Source organism: Theropithecus gelada, chromosome 12, assembly GCF_003255815.1.
Source record: "Theropithecus gelada isolate Dixy chromosome 12, Tgel_1.0, whole genome shotgun sequence".
Lineage (NCBI taxonomy): Eukaryota > Metazoa > Chordata > Mammalia > Primates > Cercopithecidae > Theropithecus > Theropithecus gelada.
The window spans coordinates 19,960,138-19,976,962 of NC_037680.1; the positions used below are offsets into that span (position 1 = coordinate 19,960,138).

At 34.2% G+C, this 16,825-nt stretch overlaps 1 protein-coding gene across 1 annotated transcript in view; it reads right to left on the bottom strand.

The window, feature by feature from the left end:
- LRP1B (LDL receptor related protein 1B) overlaps positions 1-16,825 on the bottom strand; it is a 1,963,100-nt gene that overhangs the window by 659,214 nt on the left and 1,287,061 nt on the right. Inside the window, exons 25-27 of the mRNA XM_025404289.1 lie at positions 16,582-16,786; positions 654-818; positions 134-378 (exon numbers count right to left, since the gene is read on the bottom strand). Of these exons, the coding sequence (XP_025260074.1) occupies positions 134-378; positions 654-818; positions 16,582-16,786 (615 nt within the window). The remainder of the gene's footprint in view (positions 1-133; positions 379-653; positions 819-16,581; positions 16,787-16,825) is intronic.

The following is a 16,825-nucleotide window of genomic DNA, read 5'->3' on the forward strand; positions in this document are numbered from 1 at the left end:
AAACCACTTCCCTCATACAGTATGCATAAAATGTCAATAACTTTTACAGAAGATTATTTTGTAGTTCAAATATTACATTATCAAGATGATAATACTTTCTGGGTGGTTAATCCATAAGTGAACAAGCACTTACCCTGTGGCTGGCGACTGGGATGGTATATCTGAAGGTCAAATGGCTGTGCACTTGTTTTCTGAATCACACTGACATTCTGCCCTGTCCACTTATTGGCTTTGGACAATGTGTTGGTCCTCCAGTCTGTCCAGTAGACTTCACTCCCATATAGAGACACAGCAAAAGGATGGGAAAGGTATTCATGACCTCGGATGATTTCTATCATGTTTGTTCCATCATAGAGGGCTGAATAAATAGCATCTGACCTGCAGGAAGATAAATACATGGGTAGTTTGTCAAAACTCATTCAACTAGTCCAGAGACATAATCATATAACTCAGCTAAATGACAAAAAAAAAAAGGTATTTTATTAATATTTTTATGGGTCTGTATCTGATTTGGGAAAAGCAAAAAAAAAAAAACCACCTCCAATTTTAATATATGTATACATGATACTGACATGTTAGGACATTTTCCAGTGTTGTAAATATTATCTGAGGAAATAAAAAACAAAATCCAGAAAAGAGATAATTTTTTAAACCTGGCATCTGTCCACACTATCCTCTTCTCAAAGTGGTCCACAGTTAGTCCATTAGGCCAAGCCCCAGTTTTCATGTCTTTGTAGATGGTTTTTCTTGCAGCACCACTCATAGAGGCAGATTCAATGCGAGGAAAATTTGCATCCCAGTCTGTCCAGAAAAGAATTCTTAAAAAAAAAAAAGAAATAATGCTATTGTTTCAGTCATTCATTTCACAGATATTTATTGAGTGTCTACTATGTGCTAGGCACTGCATAGGTGTTCAGTCACAACAGAAACAGATGTATTATATACCGTTATGGAGCTTATGGTCCAGTGGAGGAGTCAGACTAAATAAGTGCATAAATATATAATGATGACTCATGAAATATTTTGAAAAAACATTACTATGAGAGAGAATAGCAGGTGACTGACCTACTTAGAGAAGGTGATCAGAAAAAAAGCACTTTGAGGAGTGACATTTATACTAAAACTGAAGAACGAGATGGGCAGTATAAAGAGCATGGCAAGTAGAATAAACAACATATGCTAAGGCCCTAACAGGGAAAAAAATGTGGGCTATTTGAGGAACAGAAATAAGGTCAATGCATTGGAAGTATAGTGAGTGAGGAGGAGAGGGGAGGAATAGGAAGTCAAAAAGGTAATATTATGGGTCTTGTAGGGTAAGATAATTATTTTGGATTTTATATTAAGGGAATAAGAAGTGCATGGACCTTTGGTGGCTTTTAAGCAGAGGAGAAATGTTATTCTGTATATTTAGTAAATATATACAGCCATAGTGACAGTGACAGGAGACAGACAAATTCCCAGGCAGCCACAAATGGGTCCCCTGTGAAACTCAACCTTCAAGCCAGGGCAGTCTAAAGCCTGAAAACTGGGCTACCAGTTCTGGATCGAATCCATGAACCAGAGTGAGAACTTCCATCCATATCTTATCCACTCTCTCTTAATTGGTTCTTTCTGAATGATGCCTTTAGCCTATTGAATGATTCCTTTTCCAAGCCCACCCATAAACCAATTAGCAAGCATTCCCCCATTTGAAGCCCATAAAAACCCCTAGCTCAGCCTCAGAGAAGGCTACCCACTTTCAAGTCCCCTCTTCTCGCTGTTGAGAGCTTTTCTTTCACTCAATAAATTTTACTCTGCCTTACTCCCTCTCCAGTATCCATGCACCTTATTCCTTTTGGTCATGGGACAAGAACCTGGAGTCACTGAACTACAGGAGTGAAAGAGCTATAATTCTCCTGCTTGCCAAGTTACATGTGGCAGGAGGAAAAGAGCTGTAACACTCCTGCCTGCTGAATTAGGGGAATAAAAAACCCACAACGATAGTGATGAGACAGTATATCTGTCTAATCAGTATGTACACAGGATATACTGTACCAAACACAGATACACTGTCTAATCAATGTGGCTATTATACAGAGAATAGTAGTAAGGCAAGAGTATGAGCATGTTAAGTGGTTATATAAAAGACCAGAAAAGATGATAGTGGTCTAGAATATGGTGGTGGCAATAAAGGAGAGAAGTGAGTTGATTCAAGATATAATTTGAAGGTAGAATTGTCAGGACTAGCTGATAGACTGGGTGTAAGAAATGAGGTAAGGAACAGAATCTCAGGTGACCGTCCGTTTCTTGTTTCAGTAATCTCAGATTGAGGGAAGGATACGGTGTATAGGGATTCCATTAAGTGAAAGGGAAAAATGGAAGAGGAACAAATTTCAAGAGCTTAGAATTGAGTGTTGATGGGTGTAGACAGTGTTGGGGCTCAGAGAATAATATGCCAAAGTATGGTGCTTTGGCATGCTGAGCACTTTTTTGAATTAAAGGAAATTTAAAGTTCATGGAAGCTGCCTTTCAAGAATGTTCTAACCTTCTCTTCTTGCTCTCTTCCTTGCCCCAGACACAAGGGAGGGGATCTCTGGAAGTACCCTTATTTGACTGAAGAAAACTTCTTTCAAAAGAAATGCAATTGTCTGAAAACCACTCCCTTGGAATCTCATTAAATAACCAGGAATGATTAAACAACAAAGATGAAAAAAGACTCATCACCACACCCAGGCAGACTTTTCATCTATTCTGAAGGAAGCTCTGAGAGATTTTCCGAGAGGCTTTATTTGTATGCTAAGACAATGTTTGTTCACTGTGAGGTTCTGTCCTTCACCTTTCTGGAAATTATAGCCACTCACCCCCGAGGTCAGCGGAACGTTGGCCCAGGACATTGTCTATTATTTGAGCTCATTCAATTCCCCTGAAAATTATTTAGCACTCCTCAAAATACCTTACATTTCCCATTTCCCTCTCCTGTATGAAGAGGGCATATAAGCCTCAACCATCTGGCCTTCTGATTCTTTATTTTGTATGGCTCCCATGTACACTTGCACATTAATAATCCTGTATGCCTTTTCTTCTCATAATTTGTTGCCAGTTTATTTCAGGACACTTGAACCTCCAGAGAGGGAGTGAAAAATTCCCTTTTTTGATTGAAAAATCAAAAAGAGAAAGTAATGTTGCAGTGCATGTTTCCATCAGGTCTGGCAATATTTTGTGGATAAATGGTAAAATTGTGAAATTGTAAAAAAATAAATTTGATCTTCATGTAATTATATGTAGCTTTGTTAATTTTTGACTCTTCTATTATTCTGTATAATCCTTGAAAATAGGAATTTAGTAAATTACCTTGTAAAATGAAACAATCTTTTAAAACAAAATTTAAAATTCAATTAACACATCTTCCTTTTAAACAAATTTTATGTGTATTTAAAGAAATGTGAAATGATGTAAACTAAGTATTCACCATGACTTCTATTTTTGAAAAGAATATAGTCTGTTATAGAAAATAGGAATTACAAATATGAAATGATTAGAGGACAGTTTAAAACATTGTATTTATAAACAGAGTAATTACATATGCTAAAAGAGTAGGACAAAAAGGGAAGACAGATGAGAGTGGAACTTCCTATGTAAGTTAAAACACTGACGTTTGGTAAGTGTTATTAGATAACTGTGTCAATATTAAATAGTGGTAATGTATATGCATTTGTGTAAAACAAACTTGGATCAAAGTTGGAATTTGTCACTTACTTCTGCATACTTAATCTCAAGCCCCATTTTTTCATCTGAAAATCAAAACTGTTATAGTATACATTTGTTGGGAACATTAGGTGAGATAATGGATGTAAACAATTTAGCACACAGAATGATTAGTACAGAGAAAAGATTTTTGTACATGCATGCTCACACATATATTGATAGAGAATAAATATTTTTTAAAGGAAAACTTTCACAGTCTTGCTAACTGTTAAGGAAACAGAGAAGGGGAGAGAAGGAAGGAGAGAGAGAAAATACTAATATCTATATTTAAATGCTACAACAGTGTCTATGTGAAAGTAGATTAGTTTTATGAAGCAAACGTGAATCAAAGTCATGAGAATATGATTCAGGGCAAGAGATCATAGGATTTGATTCATCTCATAGAATTTATTTCAAACAATGGGTTTCTATTAGTTACTTTTAAAAGAATTTTAGTTTCATGGAGATGTGAAAGGAAAATAAATTTTGGAGATTTTTGATTTTGACTACTATAAGGGCTTTATTTACATAACAAGGTCAACATTTTGCTAGCCAGGCCAAACTGAAGTGAAAAGACATAAAGATAGATGTGTACCCGCCCCCCGCTACACCTTTGTTCTGCTCTCTAATCTTTGCACATACCAGAGATTTCGTAAGTTCTGTGAGCACCTGTTTTTCTGCACGTACCAGAGATTTTGTTTTGCACATACCAGAGATTTTGTAAGTTCTGAGGCAAGGTCACAAGACGTGTTTAAGTAAGATAAACTCTTGCTGCCATAAACCTGCTCTCCCGCCTCAAAGGTTGAACCAAAATATCAGAAATGGCGGGAACCAATCATAGTTAGCCAAATCGCCTTGTTCAAACACTAGCCAATCATATATCTGATTTGTATAATAACTCTATGCCCACTTTTCTTAGACTATATAACACTGCTCGGAGCTCAGTGGGGGAGCTCTCCTGCCCGTCTCGTTTCGCGAGCGAGGGAGAGTTCCAGGTTCGAACCTGTAATAAAGATCCTTGCTGCTTAGCTTTGACTCTGGACTCTGGTGGTCTTCTTCGGGGAATAAACGGTCTGGGCATAACAGAAGGAGCAATGGCTGTCACCCCATGCTGCAGTTTGATAGCTAAGGTTCTGCCTTCTTTTTTTTTTTTTTCCCCCCACCATGATAGCCTGGGTTTGGTTCCTATATAAAGCCTTTTCTTGTTTGATACTTGGTAATTCTGAAATAGTAGCAATTTATCCTAGCTGAAATATGGTAATGACATTTTAAAATATTTTTTTTAAGGAGGTCAATGGTTAGAATTCAGCTTAATTAAAAGCTAACATCCAAGATGTGTGTGTGTTTGTATGTGTGTGTTCGTATTTAAAAGTCCTTCATGTTTTTGTTTTTTTCTCTCTTAGGACCTTGTCTTTTTTTTTTTTTTTTTTTTTTGAGCAAAAGTTTTTTTCTTCTCAGTTGACTGAATTCTATTTTCTTTATTTACTTCTGCTGTGTTTCCCTTCTCTTTCACCCTCTGCTGCATGAGGGACCTAAAATAGTTTATAATAGCCTGGAGTTCCTTAAAGAAAACAGAGAAGGTACCAGGCTCCCTTTTGGGAAAACTCTCTGTTTTTCCTTAACGAATCTCAAGAGTATGAACAGACAAGTTCATCTCAGCTCTTAAGCTGCTTCCTTTTGTATTGTGTCATCTGATTTTTTTCTTTTTTTTTTTTTTTTTTTTTTTTTTTACTAAAGTAGCTATTGCAACAGAGGCTACTCTTGGTTTTGTAAGGAATAGTATCGTTTAGACACTTAGAAATGTCATTTATTTATTTATTAATGAACTGTAAGTGCATTACATGGTTTAATCTCTTAATAATTTTCTTTTTGGAGACCCAGGAATCAGTGTGGGCTCTACCCAGAGCTCAGAGATCCAGTTAAAGATACACAGTCTCTATCTAAATAAAATTGGTCTCCTTATACAATCCTATGATAGATTTCCTTAACTTTATGTTTGATTTGGTATCCATCTTTAGTCTCCCTCTAGCACCACCAGACTTTTTGTCTCTATACCTTATGATGTAAATTTTGCTATTTCATTTTCATCTTAGTTGTTTCCTTTAATATGAAAAATTAAGGCTATTTAGCTGACAACTGCCTAGGGTTGTGAAACAAGTTATCAGAAATCTGAAAGTCCAAGACAGGAAGGAAAAAAAAAAAAAAAAAAAAAGGTCTTTATGAATCTATAAGATGTATTTCTCTCAGCAGGCATAATATGTTTATGTATTTATGTGCATATACACAATGTTTCACTACTAAAAATATATACAAGAGCTCTAATTAATTGGTTTAAGAAAATAAAAGCACTTGAATCAAGTACTTTATCAGGAATAAAATACTAGTCAAATGCTTTTTCAAGTTTACATAACAAGTAAAATCTTTAATAAATAAGCTAGCTTTAAAATTTTTGGTAAAGTAGTTAAGACTTTAGAAATGTCTTAAGAATTGCCAGAATACATTTTTGTTTGCATGTATTAATCAAGCACTTTCTTACTTATCCTTGCCAAATATTATAAGGTGTCAAAATTTGGCATAAGGGATACAAAACTATAAACCTAGCACAAGACAGAATAATCTTTGCTTGCATGATCTTTAATAAATAAGACATTGATATTGTTTTAATAAAAACAGCTATATCTTAAATTTAGTAAGATTACCATAACTTCTAATCTTGTGGCTTTAGGTGGTCTAGTCCACAGGTAGTAAGGTTTGTTTTGGGAAGGGACTGTAATTATCTTTGTTTCAAAGCTAAACTATAAACTATAAACTAAGTAATACAAATACAAAGTTAGTTTGGCCTACACCCAGAAATGAACAAGGATGGCTTGAAGGTTAGTTAGAAGCAAGATGGAGTCAGTTAGTTCAGATCTCTTTCACTGTCTCAGTTATAATTTTGCAATGGTAGTTCCGTAATTTTAAATGATATCACAGTTTTTATAAATAATGTAGGTAAATGATTAAAATAATTAGGTAAATATAATGGGATAAATACTTGTAAACAAACTCATAATTTAGAATCTAAAGTTATATTAAATTAAATAATATGTAATTTATTATTTAGGTATTTTTCAATAAAAGTATATTTGTAGGAAAACATTCTTTCAAAAAAAAAGTATGTCCTTTTTAAAAAGGTGAAACATTTTTGTGTAATTCAAAGCTTATTTAAAAGTTATATATAAAACAAGGTAAAAGGAATGGGGAAATAAGAGGAATGTAAAGAAAGTTATAAAAATAAAGAGCTTTTTTTCTGGTAAGAAATCTTAAAGAGAAATAATTTTTATATGAGAAACAGTCTTATATGGTAGATTTAGTCCTAGAACAAAATGACTGATTGTTTAAGAAACAGAGATGTTCAGAACAAATCAGAAAGTCAAGCATGATATGAATGATCTGTATAAGTCACAAGAAAGATTAATTAAAAAAAAAAACAACTTTTATATGATCAAGCTGTCTATAATTAAAGGGAAATTATAAGGGCCTTTCTACAGATTGGGGCTTGATATTAAAAACACACAATAAATTGTTAGAACAAAGACATTTTCTTAAGAGATTGATTTATTCTTAGTAAATTATAACAGATTTTTTTTTTTAACATAAAGTTCAAATTTATGGCATCTCACCATTTTTTATTTTCTCTCCCCTTTTAAAGGGAACAAGATAGTAAAGTTGCTCTTCAGCTCATTTTCAGCTCATACAAGTTCTTTTCCTCAACTTTTGTTTGTCATGGCCTGATGCCAACAATGTTTTCTTAAAGGTCTAAAGGAAATGTTTTCTTTCAACATAATATTCTTTGCAGTGCAGAAAGTCTTTTCTTTTGCTTTTGGTAACTGGTCTAACAGATTTTATGGTTTATCAAAACAACTCCTATGTTATTATTATTAAGTTTTGGTTTGCAGTGAGCTGAGATAGTGCCATTGCTCTCCAGCCTGCATGACAAAAGCAAAATTCTGTCTCAATAGAAAAAAGGGAAAAAAAAAAAAAAAAAGGACACCAAGTCCTGTTAAATCTTAAATGTTGACAGGAATTAAAGCCTCATCTTTAGTCCTGGTAGAAGATGACAATAAAAATAAATCACATTCCTGAGACCCAGGACCAGAAATTAAAGTTATTCAATTCCTCAAAGCCCAGGAACTATCACAGAAGAGGTGGGCATGTGAGATTGTAAGGGCAGATTTTGAGAGAGAAAGTAAGTCCAGTTTCTCTATAAATTAATCATTAAAGTCAAAGGCATACTAATACAAGACTAGTATATGGGTCCCTGTATCAGATTAACACCGTTTTCTTGAAGCATTAGCTGACTACTTAATAAAGATTATAAAAGGCTTATGGAAGTTATATCTTTTGGTCAAGATTAAAATTTTATAGATTACTTATAATTTGAAAAACAAATTTAATTGGCTTCCTGCTTTTATTTGGGCTTATTGTTTTTAAAATTAAGTCTCCTCTCTCAAATAATGAAGGTTTTCACCTCTTTTTTGAAATCCTTGAGTTATCAGTTTGGTCAAATGAATGATTTATTTTACAAAGACATGCAGTATCAAGTGTTTTAATATTTGCTTTGGTATTTGACACTTTTAAAAATCAAATTAGAAATTATGTCTTTTCTGACCTAATTAATCCTTTAAGGTGTTAGTTTCGCTAAAGTCAAAAAGTGACATAATTCAGCTTATTTGGTATAAAAATTATACAGGAAGCATTGTCAATTGTGAAACGGTGTTTGGTTTTCTTTGGGCCGTATTTGTGTATGCTGTTGGTATGTGTTCAAAAATTATGGGAAACTCTTATAATTCTAATATGAATTTGTGTACACTATCAGTAGTAATTATAATTGTTATATTAAATTATTGTGTGCCACAGAGGTAACAAATTTCCTTGTCAATGGCACCTTTGACTATGACTGCCCTAAAATTTTTGTCTTCCACAGATAATTGTTGTCTTGTTTGGGTTCTCTTTAGAAGGTGGTTTTACAATCAACTATAAAACTCTAACAGATGCTCTTGATTCCAGTTTTCTGATAACTTTGGAGGTTGTGACATCAGAATAGAGGAAACATTTTCAGAACTCACAGAGAGCTGAAATGTTTATGACTATCAAGCAGAACAGAAATTAACTGCATGGACTGAATTAATAGAAGAATGAAGTATTCTTTTTGACTTTTTGCTTGAAATGTTGCTGATCCTTTGTTTTGCTTTTCAGAGTCAGGAAAACTTTTCTCTGAGCTATTGACAACTTTTAACAACTTAGTATATACTCCTATGAACACCATTTGGAGCATGTTTGTTTCTCTCTATCTGATTTCTACAGAATTTTGAAACTATTTGTGAGTATGTTAGCTTATGGCAATATAATTATCTGCATAAGTGCAATAAAAATTTGTTTCCATTTGTAACAGGACACAATTGGAGAAACTGGTTATTTTACCAAAGCTATGACTGGAGTGGTGTGCTTTCCTCTAAGGAATCAAACTTGACTTATGGAGTCAATAAAAGCTTCTTGCAAAAACTGGCTTTGTACCTCATCTACATCATCCCTGTACAGGATTCCTGATCTGTGGTAAGTAAAGAATGTCATTTTTATGACAGGCCCAGAAGCTTCAAGTTTATCTTGGAACCCCAAGAGGAGAGGAATTCACCCAACTCATAGGTATTTGATGGTACAAATCCATGATTGAGCTCAACTTTAAAACAGTCTTATCTGAGATTCCTTCTATGGAACAAAATTCCATCAAAGCCAATTTAAAAGCCTATGTGAAAAAAATAATTTTTCTTGCTGCACTGTATACAAATAATCAGGCCGAGTATAATAAAGCAAATAAGTCCTACCAAGATTTGTCTTTGGTGAAAATGGAAAACTGGACAGAGAAAAATTAGGTTTCAAAAACTGTAGTACACCTGTTGTTATATTCTAATCTTGCCTAATGTTTTTCTTTTTTTATTATTTTCTACAGTTTGAACCAAATTCTATTTTTTCTTGGCTACAAGCCTGCAAAATAATGTTTTTAATTTTTTTTCCATTTTTATTCTTTTTTCTCCATTTTTTCTAATTTGGAGTCATCAAAAACTAAGCTTTGCTTTTGTAAAGCCCTCTAAACTGAAGGCAGACAACTTAAACTTCAGAAGAAAATAACAGCAACCTATTTAAAGCCACATACATAAACGACTTTCATACCTGCCTACTGATGCATGGGCTTCAGAGTAATGTGGCCTGTACTGATTCTCCAGGATTATTCTTTTGTTTGTTGTTGTTTTTCTCCCTTCTTCCCCCTATTTTCTTGTCACAGGACATAAGACTTCACAACCTGCTAAAAAGGAGCTTTCCTAATAACTCAAGACTTATCCATCTAGGAATAAACCATCCTAGCCATGAGAGATCAGATGAAACCTGAAAAAAGAGACTCATTTTCTTCTAAAATGCTTTCTCTGAAAGATTTTAAAAAGAAAAGGGGGAAAATGTGAAAGAAAAATAAATCTTGGGGCCCCCAAATCACTAAGCTAAAGGGAAAAGTTAAACTGGGAACTGCTTAGGGACAACCTGACTCCCATCGATTCAAAGTCACTCCTCCGTTCATGGGGATAAATGCATTTGCCTTCTTTACAGAGGCTAACCAGAAACTTAGAAACAGGCAACCATTTGTCTCTTATCTACCTTGACCTGGAACTCCCCCTACCCTGTCCCCGCTTCAAATCTTCCCACAGTTGCTTCGAGTTGTCCCACCTTTACAGACTGAACCAATGTTCATCTTACATATGTAGATTGATGTCTCATGTCTCCCTAAAATGTATAAAATCAAACTGTGCTCTGATCACCTTTGGCATATGTCATCAGGAGCTCCTGAAAGCTGTGTCATGGGCACATGTCCTGAGCCTTGGCAAAATAAACTTTCTAGATTAACTGAGACCTGTCTCAGTTCTATGGGGTCCACAGACAGCTTTAGTTCTATGTATATGGCTTTAATTTTAGTTTCAATTCTTTCACAGCTATGGCTGTGGAAGCATATTCAGAAAAACAATATCCAAATTGTTTATTGTTTGATAATGAAATATGTGAATAAGACCATTGGGAAAGAATAAAAATGAACATTCATATACCAGAGGACAATGTACTGATAATTGTTTAAGCTAGGTAATGGGTACAAGAGGGTTTATTATACAATCCCAACTAGTTTGTGTACTTTAATATTTCTATAATAAAAGCTTAAAAGTGTAAATAACTCAAATAAATAGGTAAAAATTTTAAAAAATATACCAGAGGACATTCATAGAATTTCAGTGTTGGGGACTATTTTCCAAAAAAATTATGTTTAAAGATAAGATTGTTTTGTATAAAAATTTTAATTATCTGAAAATATTAGCATGAAATTATTTATAAGCAAAATTAATCACAAAATAATATAATATGTTGCCAGTCAGATAGAAAAATGCAACAAAGGTTAATATAAAGCTGATAGGGTATTTAAATAGTTAAATGTCTTTCTTAAAAATAATGATATGAAATAAATTAAATCTCACTTCAGTTTAATTTTGAGTGCACAGATCTTTCATAGACAACAGGTTGTTATTTACCAGCTGCTTTTAAACTTAGCATTAAAAACAAAAAGATTTAAATAGAAAGAACACAAAGATAGCATCAATCTAGTCTGTAGTGTTATCTCCACAAACAAGGGCCAGAAGAGAAATTTGCAAGCTTAAAAAAATAAGAGGCCGGGTACGGTGGCTCATGCTTGTAATTCCAGCATTTTGAGAAGCTGAGGCAGATGGATCATGTGAGGTCAGGAGTTGGAGACTAGCCTGGCCAACATGGTGAAACCCTGTCTATACTAAAAACAGAAAAGTTAGCTGGGCATAGTGCCACACGTTTGTAATCCCAACTACACAATCACTTGAACCCGGGAGGCGGAGTTTGCAGTGAGTTGAGATCATGCCACTGTACTGCAGGCTGGGCGACAGAGCAAAACTCTGTTTCAAGAAAAAAAAAAAGAAAGAAAAGAAAAAATAATCTCTGAAAACAAACTATGAATTTGGAAGTTATAGGCAGTCTCTGAGTATTTGTGGATAAGCCACCTATAGATGTAGATAAAGCTGTACTTCCCACTCTGCAATGATAACACAAAGATTTCTGATGCATCATCTTTTGCCTGTATAACAATTGGGAAATTGGTGTCTACCTTGTAACTTTCTATCCAGTTAAACTTTGAATAGTTGCGGCGAGTCCAACTATCTATCAGTGACCCTGCAATTCTGCATTCTCTATATTTATATTTACTAGAAATAGGCACTGTGAACTCTGAAACATTTTTCTAGTGGGAGAAAAATATGGCTTGGGACATTTTGATTCACTAAAATAAGTGATTGTGTCATTTCTTCACTAAACCTAGCAGTGTTAGTATACTTCCTCTATAGTGGTCACTGTGAGACTAAAATTTCGTCAGTTTAAGCGAGAAACTCCAACACTTTTTATAAATAACATGTTATAGAATTAGTCACCATAAAAGTGTTCTTAACCTTGCCATAACACAGTTCACAACAATCTTAAGAGCTGATTTCAATGATCATTCTTTCATAAAATTCTAGGTACTCTTTCATATACTTGATAATGTGCTACTTTAACAGAATCATTTTTTTCCCTATTACTTTCTCTTTGGATGATTAAAATGCATTAGCATTTCAATGATTGCATTATATCCTCAAGTATACAAAGACTTAATCTCTCTCCTTATAGGATGTATGGAAATGTTCAGCCACAATAACTTTTAAAAAAACAAACTGCAGTCTACAGTTGCTGCAGTTCCTCCATTCATGCATTAGTAAGTGTCTGGATTAAACTGGTTCAAAAGACCATGAACAACTTGTACCATTATAGACATAAAAAGGCCATTACCATCTATCAGGTCAAGCAGCAGAAGGTAAAAATAAACGATCCCGGTTAAAATAAATAAATAAATAAACAAATAAACAAAAAAAAACAGATTACTTATCTATAATATTTAGTTCTTTAAAAATCAACAAAACCTCTATTAGTTCCATTTAAGAATATTCCTAGATAAGATTAAAATATTATTTGGATGTCTCACTAATCTTCACAATTACTATTTCTTCTTTCACCAATGCAACTTTTATGGCAGTTAAAAACTTAGTTTAACTAAATTCAGTTTTAGTTAAAAGCTGAAGTTTTAGTTCAGTTATTATGACAAAGGAAAACTAAATACTAGCTTTAGCAATAGAGCAGGAAGATGCCATGTGGTAGCGTAAAGACAAAGGCAATGAAAGTTTAAGAACTGAAGTGAGTACCTTGTAGATTCTGTACACCCTGGTGCTTGTTACCCTCCAATAATAAGCTTAATGTTTAAAACGGGATTAATGGTCTCTTTCAGGTCACCTTACCAATAAGTGCATCACCTTAAAATGGAATGAAAGAAAAATAGCTCCTCCCTAAGACTCTTAATTTACCATCTTGGAATAGTTTGTCACTTGGGAGATCAGGTCAAAATCCAGAATACTGAAGGAATATGGCATGATGACAGATATGTTTTATAACCCAAAGTGAATGTTTGTGGATTTTATGCTGGGGAAGCAAAGTAGTCAATTAAAAACACTTCATATTGGCATCTGTAAAAAAAGGTCACAAAGACCTTGATTGTTGTAGAAACCTTACATGAAGTAAATGTGTTTTGTGGGGCTACTGTTAGGGCCTGTTTTTTTCTCAGCTGTGTTAAGGGAGAAAGTGGCTAGTTGCGAACCTTTTTTTTTTTTTTCATTTGTTATTGTAAACAAAGTTCATAGTTTTACCCATTCGCTGTCTTTACTGTATACTTCACATTTTAAATACATCCTTGAGTTCATGTAAGTTGCATATAAACAAATTTCATTTATATGCATACATTCATTTGTTTAACATTTACTTAGCACAAGTATATATTCAAAGAGGCTTAGAAGGATTTTACAGACTGAAAACAAATTCCCTTGCCATCAAAAAGCTTAAGATTTAGTAGAAAATAGAACAGTATTTATATAAATCATATTTCTCAATAATTAGTGAATTTTATCTAAAATCAAAAATTTCAAAAGAAGTTTAAATTACTCTGAAGTTCATATCAATGAGGAGTCTCTGTTTCCCTATGTATTTGATTAATAGTTTGAGAAATTAGGGAAAATCTTATTTTTATATTGTACATGGTACTAAGACAGTAAGCTGAGTTTAAATAAAACGATATTTCAATGTTGCTTTTCTTGTGCTTGGCTTGGCTTTGCTGTAAGTGCGTATGTGTGTGTGTGCGCGCGTGTGTGTGCACGCACGCGCTTTTTGTTGCTATGTTCTAAGCCTACCTTGTGAAATGTCCAATATTAAACTAACCTCAGAACTTTTTACCAAAATAGCTAATAAACTTGAAAATATTTTAATATTCACATTACATTTTTAATCTAAAAATTTACATTTTAAAATGTGCTTTGTGATGTTTATATAAACTTTATATCTTAATCATATCAACCTCTGTAAAATAACTTTTAACAATAAAAAGCCTATCGAATCATGACACAAAAATCTGTCAACGTTCCAGTTAACACTTAGAGTTTAATGAATTAGTACTGTTGTCCAAACTCTGGTCATTTATTGTAGAAACGATTGTATAAGCATTGTTATCCTATTTTTAAAAAAATATTATTTTATTACCAATGTAATTATCTTAATTAGTCTCACTGTTTCATAGCAGCAGTCACTGATGGAAGGCATCAACTCCCCCAGAAGCATTTTTGAGTTTCCCCTACTTTCAGGCTAGCTTTCTGTTTAACTTTCAACTCTTTGAGGATATTTCATACTGAAATCGTACTTGGTATTTTCACTTAAATAGTATTTATAGGTTGTATGTCCTTGGTGTTTTTATTTTCTTTACTCTCAGGTTGGATATTTTCAAAACTGAGATAAATAAGTTGATCCTAGCATTGTTAATATAATATCAGTGGAAAATGAGGTATCAACTGCAAAATCTATCTGGTTTGGTGAGGCCATTTTTAAACTTTCATACACCTGTTTTTGTGTGTTCTGTGTCATTTATAATTTTGGAATAATTCATATTTTTCTTCTCATGTTGGTATACATGCTATGATTACAATCTTTTTCCAAAATACTACTTTTCTTTTATTCAGAAAGTTTCTCATGCTGACACAACTTAGGTCTGATAGGTAAAACCCTTATATCAGTAGTTGGCACTGGAGATAAGGCTCTGGCTGATAATGAGCTTGCAACTTTGTGGGAAGTATACGGTCAGTATCAGCAATCTATTGTACCTCAGGAATAAAATATTGAAAAATAAAGACATGTCTTATTAAACATAGCAGGCTTTCTCCTGATAAACTGTTATTATAGGAAGTAATGAGTGAAATAGGTCAAATGTAGACTACATAAACTACAGAATACACTTCCAGGCTAAGAGAAACAGCTACCGCTCAGCTCATTGTTACCAGATCCCCCTATTTTACGAAACAAGGCAGAAATCCAGGATCTTATGTAAAATCTCTCAATATTTTAAATTTTGACAACTAATTCAAGCAAATTTAAAACACTGTGGAAAATAAAGCAAACACAGAAATGAGCGTGGTCAATTTGGAATCCCTGCTCTAGAGAAGTGGTTTCTGCCCCTTTCATTTCTGGGTCAAAATTGACAAAAAGAGACGTAAACATACTTCCCAATCTATTGACTTCTGAGTCTTAGGCATAGACAAGGGCAAAAGTCAGAGAGTGTGGCCAGGAGGCCGACTTAGACATAGACTGGCTTTTCTCTCTTGTTTATCTCATTGAACTCCCTCTTGGCTCACTCCTTGTTCATTGGAGCTCCTCTCTCATTGAAGCACTCATTGGCTTTCCCCGGACTCGACATTACTTAAAGGTACAAGCCTCCCAACGAATTCTTTTCTGCTAACCTTTAGACTCGACAATGGCCTTTGATTTACAAAAAAATTACAAAGGTCATAGTCGACAGGAATAACAAAGCATTCTCACATATCAGTTGCATATTATCTCCTATGTATATCATCTCCTTAAAAACAACTGAAGGAGGAAGATGTTATGATCCCCAATTCATAGAACAGAAAACCTGAAATCTAAGGAAAAAGAATACACTTGATACCCCCAGAGTATAAGTGACTGGGCAGGAATGGGAACCCACATCTTCTGGATGGAAATCCAGGGCCTCTCTTCTGCTCCTTAACAAAGGAACACACAAGGGAAGAGAGGCAGTAACCTGAGTTACTCAACATTGAACCTTGTTTTCCAGAATCATATGCTTTGTCTTTCAAATCTCCCAGTAGTCAATATCTCACCACTGGACTCCTTCGAGCTTATTTAAATTTTCTTTTAAACTGACTCCAAGAACATAAAAAATAAATAAAGGGTGAGATGGTTAACATCTGTGACTATTTAGAACAAAGACTGGCCCTGTAGTTTGCAACCATTAGAAACAATTACAGCATCTCTTTGGCAGGGCGAAGATAAATTCATTAAATTACTGCTTTGAAAAACAGTTGCAATAGCTTCCAATAGGGCCTAATGCCCACATTTAGAAAAAAAAAAAAAAATACACTTTGAGCCTCTAAAAGTACCTATGTAAGCAATTCTATAACCAAACTTGTGGCAATAAACTTAAACTAGTTGCTGTATATACAACTCACACACCCACCCCCACCCCACCCCACACACATACGTTAGCACAAAATAACCACTTTGACACTTTGACTCATAATTGATGAGATAATTGAATTCAATATTAAATTGAAAGCCTGTTTTTTATGCCAAACTCAATCTATAAAAGGCAAACTTCTTTACCCATATCTTGGGTCCAAAGCAATGGCCCTGGGGTGTTCCATGGCTCCTGCTATTAGTGTAGTTCTTAGGGAGCCATCTAGTTTAGCCACCTCGATTTGGTCCAGATTGCTGTCTATCCAGTATATGTTTCCTGCTATCCAGTCGACTGTCAGGCCTTCTGGAGTAGCCAGGCCATGCTCCACAACCACTTCAATGGCACTGACACCTACAAAAGAAGGAAAACCAGTATGTGCACCCATTCAAG